Source organism: Halyomorpha halys, unplaced genomic scaffold (genome assembly GCF_000696795.3).
Source record: "Halyomorpha halys isolate HHAL.00 unplaced genomic scaffold, Hhal_1.1 Scaffold29.1, whole genome shotgun sequence".
In the NCBI taxonomy this organism is placed as follows: domain Eukaryota; kingdom Metazoa; phylum Arthropoda; class Insecta; order Hemiptera; family Pentatomidae; genus Halyomorpha; species Halyomorpha halys.
In genome coordinates, this window is record NW_027115892.1 from 471418 (window position 1) to 478863 (window position 7446).

General features: G+C 25.1%; 1 protein-coding gene and 1 long non-coding RNA gene across 2 annotated transcripts in view; both read right to left on the minus strand.

Annotated features, from left to right (window-relative positions):
- Positions 1-1099, minus strand: part of LOC136797138 (uncharacterized) — a 2486-nt gene extending 1387 nt beyond the window's left edge. Inside the window, exon 1 of the long non-coding RNA XR_010844981.1 lies at positions 875-1099. This is a non-coding gene — a long non-coding RNA (uncharacterized lncRNA). The remainder of the gene's footprint in view (positions 1-874) is intronic.
- A 2552-nt stretch (positions 1100-3651) lies between these two features.
- LOC106684387 (calpain-5) overlaps positions 3652-7446 on the minus strand; it is a 28646-nt gene continuing 24851 nt past the window's right edge. Inside the window, exons 11-14 of the mRNA XM_014426441.3 lie at positions 5686-5804; positions 4738-4874; positions 4345-4544; positions 3652-3852 (exon numbers count right to left, since the gene is read on the minus strand). Of these exons, the coding sequence (XP_014281927.1) occupies positions 4356-4544; positions 4738-4874; positions 5686-5804 (445 nt within the window). The 3' untranslated portion in view covers positions 3652-3852; positions 4345-4355. The remainder of the gene's footprint in view (positions 3853-4344; positions 4545-4737; positions 4875-5685; positions 5805-7446) is intronic.

A 7446-nucleotide genomic window follows, 5' to 3' on the forward strand; every position in this document is an offset into this window, starting at 1 on the left:
TATACATGAAAGTTATGTTTTTTTTTTTTAGATTTGAAATAAATAAATAAAAATTAAGCTGTTGAAAACATAAGTATCTGTACATACATGCATATTTAATTGTAATAATTCCAAAATTGTTTTGGATTATGTAAAAATTTTATTTGATTTAGCAAAAATTTTTCTTTTAAAAATTCGACTTAATAGGAAAAAAGTTCAAGATAGATTAGGTTCAACTTGACTAACACTAAATTACGTATTGTAGTTAATAACTATTATCCATTCCTTCATAAAAGCTTAAGTTTTTTAAATATTCAATGCTCAGTTTTAACATAAAATTTCAATTTTAGAATTTGATGATTCATAACTAAAATGATTTAAGATGTCTTAAATTTTTTTAAATATAATGAAACATATCATTTCGCTGTATATACATTTTTTAAAAATAAATCTTGTGACAGGTACTGATACTAGCTAGAATTAAAATTTTATGTTTAAATGATAGTAGATTTTCATCCATTTAAACAAATTTTTAAATGCTTAAAAATTAGAAATTTTTATACGAAACTCTTTTATGTTCCTTACATTTGAAAATGATGTAAATTATACCTTAGCTGTTACTCATTTTCACTCTGACAAACATACTTATTCATGTATGTTTATAATAATTTAAACATTGTTAAAATAGGTTATGTGTCAAAGGAATTGAATTTAGAAAAAAAAAATGACAATTTTAGAATCATTTTCTTAAGAGACAAGTTATTAAAATAATATCTACCTCGATGTACATCACTTGTTTCAGTGTTAGTTTTTAATTGTTATTAATATTATTTTAATTGTTTCATTTATAAAAAGGATATTGTATATTTTTTTAATGTATAAACAGATAACTCACTTGTATCACTCGTCATAAATTTATTCGTAGTATTAGATTATTATTTGAAAGATATCAAAAAGAAAAAAAAAAACGAGTTTTAAGTATCTTGTATCTTCCATAATGAATCTTAAATATTTTCAGCAATTTATCTTGACAGAACTTAGATTATTTTTGTTTTGTTTTTTACAATGTTTTAGTCATCTGCTGTGCAGGGAATTGATGTAAATAACAACTGTCATATAATATAATTTGAAACGTGAATTATTAATTAAATATTTATAGCAAAATATAACAGTATAACAGCTTATATTAAATATTTTTAATATATGCTCTAATTCTGTTATAATTATGAATTATTAATTATTTTTTACGAGAAACCATTTAGCAAAAAAATTAAGTCTGAATCCTTGCCCTTATGATTCAATTGTTAATTAATTATCAATTTAGTGTATAGCATAAAATTGAACTAGTAAAATATTTAATTGGGATTAAAATTATCACAAACTCTATTTATTTAAAGAGTTATGTGTTAGCATTATTATTATTATGTCGAATATAAATTATAAATTATTTATAAAAACACTCAGTATCACTAATTAGTTCAAGTAGGGCTAATGCCATTTACATTTTAACTGACTCAAGAGTGCTGATAAGTTTTGAACTGAGGTTAATTTAAGATGTTTTAACCAAAAACATTGATTAAAAAAAAAAAGTTTTTGTTATATGTTTAATCTTAATAACTCTCAATTTAGAATTTGATATTATTGTTGCTGTTGAATATTTTAAGATAAGGAAAAGGGTATAATGTTTTATGAAAGTAAACTTTCATTTCTCATTATAAATATCAATAGGTTGTGCCCGCAATTTATTGGATACCCATCTTAGAATAAACTAAAAAATAAAAGTTCCTTAAATGTCTGGAGTGATTCATTGATTTTTCTGACTTGTTACTATGCAAAATATTAAGTAACATATTAAAAAATAATAGGTTTCCAAAATTTCAAAATTAAAAAAGATTATTTTATTTATGCTTTTTCTTGAATATCTTTAGAATAGTTTTAAGTTTTTTTGTTTTGTTTTTCAAAATGATTCGACAAGAATTATTTGGTTACATAATTGTTAGCATGAAAACATTTATTTATAAAATAGAGGGTTGTGATAATTTTTACCAAATGTTTTGCTCAAAGGATGCATCCTACATCCCTGTATATTTCATCTTGTATAATGGAATTTCTGTGCAATGCAAATGCAATACGTAATAGGTTAAAAGATGTTGACGTCCATTATAATGTAATATTATTAATATGGCTTTTCATTTATTATTTAGGTTGCAGTGATACATATTAGATTAAAAATATCAAATATTTATATATATATATCTAAGCTACTTCATACTAGTTTTTTTTTTGTTTTGTTTTTTAAAAGCACTTAATGTAATTACAAATTGATTTTTGTGTATTTTAAGGCCATTATAACGCAAGGCTTAAAAGCATTGAAATTCGTGTCTGATATATTGGCCTGTTTTATGTACCTGAAATTATTTAAGCTCCTATTTAATTTATAAGGAATCCAAAGGGAATGAATGTTAAGATGTATTATTAATCTTTGAAATTTAGTTTTTACTGTTGATGTATTATTTAAGAAAACTATGTTAATGACAAATCTTTATGTTGATAGCATATTTACTTTAATTCTGTCTTGTTTTATTTAATTAAAAATATAATAGAATATTGATTTTTAATTTAATTTATAAGTTCAAAGGAAATAGAAGAAAACCAAACAAATGATTTTTTTCTTCTTTTTTTTAACACTGTGGCTTTTAATAGTAAAGTGAATATGCTATGACAACATAGTGCATACAATGTCAAATTATATTGATGCATTGTTTATTTTGTGAATAAGAGTTATTTTTTACTGATTGGTGATTCATTCCACCTCTGCTATGTTAGTGCCATTTAATTATTATTTATTTTATATTAACAAATGGCTAAAATAAAATGGTTTTATACACTTTTATTTTATCTTTAAATAACCTTTTTTAAAAATATATATATATTATAAATAATCTTTATTTTTATGCTCTACAGTCCATGATCGACTTCAGCATCTCGGATAACTTGACTCAACTTTTCTCTATCCAGAGCCCTTCTTCTCCACCTAGTCACTTCAATCTTGAGATCCTTTTCCATGTTCTTTTGTCAGGTTTTCAGGACGTCCTCTCTCTCTTTTTAAGATAAATGTTTCTCCAGTGACCTTCTTTACCATTCTTTCATTGGGCAACCTTTCAACATATTCGAGCTATCTAATTATTCTGTGCTTGATAAATTGCACAATATCTATTATGATTAATTCAGTGTTCCATAATTTGAATTTTCTGTGTTTCTTAATAACTGCTATACTTTACATGGAACAAAAGGATCTTTTCCAGAATGAAAGAAAGGAGACAGTCCATCCCACAGTGAAGATTTTTTTTTTCATTGATAGCTATATTGCAATTAAATTTTTTTTTATAATATGAAAATGTTGTTTTTAAAAAAAATATTACAGTAGTACACATTCATTAAGATAATATACAAGTCGTTTCCAAAACCTATTCAAAGTCAGTTTAAATAATATTATTTGGGTGATTTTTTGAAATGAATGGCAGATATAAAACATGGATCAAGTCACCATGACTTGTTATCAATTTCACACTTAAATAATCATTGCTCCTCTTGAATTCGCTGTATTATTTTATTATTGCTCTAGACCCATAGAGATGTATTTCAACAGGAAATTATTGAAGAACACTGATAGTAAATGAAAATAAAACAAATATTTATTTATATAGATTATATTAAATAATATATATCACATTAATATGTTTCTCTTGTTATAAAAAACTATGTCTATTATTTCCAAAAAGCTTGTAATGAGCATTCTCTCTTCTCATCCTAAATATAATTTTTCTCACAGTGATGATAGAAAGAATGAACAGGAGATCGATATCCACCAGTCTGCAATTCACAAATAAGATAATTCATTAAACAAAAGGTCAAATGAAGTACAAAATAAGCTATGTTAACTGTGAACATAATTTAGAACGGGAAAGTAAAACTTCTAGCTTTCAGAGAATGAACGTTAGTGAGCAATTCTTATGATGCAAAACACTAAGCCTGATTATTATGTGATTCAAAGCTGACCAAATAGTGAATAACTGTAAGATTACAAAACGAAATCATGGCAGCCTAGAGATTGGTTGACAGAAGTGAAATTACTGGACATGAAATAATATATTAAAATTTTATTAATAATGATATCTATTTTACAACATGGTTACCCCTTATGTGCTACAGTCTTTTTAAGAGCATTTTTATTCAATAAATAGAAATTTTATTTAGTGTAAATATTTTAGATTATTAAAAGTTTTCGTCTTCAAATCTTTAAACATAATGTAGCTATTACCAACATTTTTATCACTTTTCTAATTGTAAAAATTAAGCATTTACCGCAAATTAAGTTACAGTGCCATAACATTATCTTCTGTCAGTACAGTGAGGTGAATAGTTCCCACTTGTTCGGGTTCCGAATCCTTAGATATCTTATGAAGAAGGACAGCATCCAGTGGTGTTGGGATGTGGGTAACCCCTGCCGGTAGTTCACACTCTCCAATCAATGCATCCGGGAACAATGTATTATGAGTCCATACCTTAGAACAAAGGCTAAGAATGTAAAGAAAGTAATATTTTATCACTAATTCTTTCTATTATCCAATCCAATATGTATATATATATATATAAAATATAAATATAATGAATTAACATAATTATAATAGAAAGATAATAAACATTAATAATGATGTTTAAATAATAATGATAAAAAAAAAAATTGTAGATTTATACCTTCAAAACTACTGGTTTATGAGGCTTTTTTCTATAAAAAATATATGACATGTTCCACACAGGATTCCAATCATCTTTAGCTGTGTCAGTTTTTGTTTTAGAGCCCTCAGATTGTATTGAACAGTAAGGGTTAATCTCTGTAAATTCACATTTCAGAATTATTAATAAGCAATAAAACAATTTTAAAATAAGCAAAGTCCGTTTATTCTGATCTTTTGATCTCTCTTCTTTTTTAAGTGGTATAAAATTAGCTATCAAAGAAATTAATAGAATAAGAGGGAAATGTAAGCTACTTATAGAATATATATGAGGAGAAAATGGTCAGTGGTACGATCAATGAAATAATGAACACAAATAAATGTAACTGATAACTTAAGTTTCAGCAGGACTAAATATAATAAATGACATAATAAAATGAAAAATAATAATAAAAACATTACAAAAAAAAAAATCAGGAAGGTAACAAATAATAATATAAGAAAGTGTTATATAATATTGGAAAATGGAGAAAAAAATGAAATTAATACAAGAGTAAACAAAATATAAAAAATTAAACAACTTTCAAGATATAATGAGAAACATGTATATATTTAAGTAAAAATAAAGAATATAGAATATATATTTGATCAAACTAAATATGTAATTCATTTGCAAGTTACGATAGATAAATAGAAGTGAACAAATAAATTTATTCTTCTACTTCTTCCTCGGCATCCTTGGAAAGTTTTTGCCAGTTTTCTAGTCCTGTATTATCACTCTCTAGTCTCCGTTGTTGAAGTGTGATGTCCTTTAGGAGAATCCTGTCATTTTTCTCACTCCATTCTGGCCTTTTAAGGGTTTTATGATAATTGGGTTTTAAAAGCCCCTGAGTCAGGTGTTGGGGTAAAAATAATGTTATGATAAAAATAAAATTTTAAATAAGGAAAAAATTATAAATTATAAACCAACTTGAGAAAGACTTTGTAGTAATTTCAGCACTATCTACGATAATAACTGTTACCCATTGGAACTCAGGGAAAACACAGGAACATAGGTTAAAGCTTTTAGGTGATTCCAGTTTTAACTCTCTGAAACAATAAATAGTGTAAATTAATATGTTACTAACCAAAGATTTAACAATTTAATTAAAAAAGTTTGATGATTTCAATTATCTTATACCAAGTATTGTTTTAAAATAAAAATATTGTTTTATAAGGTAGCATATTCAATGGAATCCATCAGTTGTGGGAGATATATTTTGAGAAAATAAAATAAAATTATTTGAGACATTGATAAGACATAAAATTATCTAAATTGTAGGTTTGTGAATATTTCTAACATTTAGTGCTATAGAAAAAGAAACACTGACAATTGATACTACAATAGGTTTCAAAACAAATGAACAAGACCAGGACATCAAGAACCATTATTTAAGACTCTTGCATCATCATTTGCATTAATCCTAAAATATGCTAATATCATGGACAAATGTTTTTTCTTTATTATTTCTTGTCTCCTATTTTTTTTCTTACTCTCTCCCTTACTCTTTTCCTATAAATATTGTTTATTTAATATAGATTAATCTGTATCCTGTGTGAATTAACAACTTAACACAATAGAGCAGCTACTCGGAATTTTATAAACAATTTATTTTCATAATGTTAATTAACTTATTTTTAATAGTTTCTTCTGATAGAAGACAGCCAAAACAGAATGTATAAAATAATTAGTTCTTACAGCAACTTTTTTGCTAAAAATCAACTGACCGGAAGTGCCAATTATAGAATCGAATTTCCACATTTTCATTTTTCTCCAACGATCTAATGATTTTGATTAAAATCGGTGAATCAATAAGCAATCAAGTGCTCTTTAATACCACCCTCACTGAAATATTCTAACATGACTTAAATAATGAATTTTCAAAAATTCTCTCTCTAAAGTACCTTTAATTTTGTTTATTTGAAAAAAAAAATTACCAGTTCTCATAGTTAGTGATAAACGATGTATAAATATAAAATATTACAGAAATTTATGAATATATAAAAAAAAGAAAAATGTATACACCCAATTCAATTTTTCACGTTTGCATAACGGCTTCATAATCTTTTGTTAAAATGATGTATTCTTTAAAATGTAACATTTATATTTGTTATAAACATATTGAGAAACCCTAAAATATGAGTTAATTTTATTTAATATATATATTTTTATAGCAACGAAAAAATAAAACTATTTGTTTTTAATTTTAATCTTACGAGGTCTTTAGACGTTTTTTCTACCAGGTTAGTAAGTGAAAGTGAGAGCACTGCACCAGATTTGTTTGACATGTTATACAAATTAACATTACATTTATATTACTAAATAAAATAGTTGATTTATTATTGCAAAAAAATGGCTTACTTCTGCAGTAAAGTCTAGTGGGGTATCATGTTTTCCATAAATTAAGAATATGATGAATTGAAACTTAAAATTAATAGCTTTATTATGATTTGAATCATTGAATTTAAATTTTTTGAGGTTTCTTTCATTTATAGCAAAAAAATAAAATAAAAGGAAATATCTAAAATAAGGATAAAAGGAAATATATAAGGAAATTAAGTCAGCATCCATTCTGGATCTCATAGTGGGATATGAAAGTAATAACCTTGACCAGGCAAATAGAGTAGATAGAGAGAAAAAGGAAATTCATAATAAATACCAGGTCATTCAAAAAGTCCTGTCGTTTTTTTG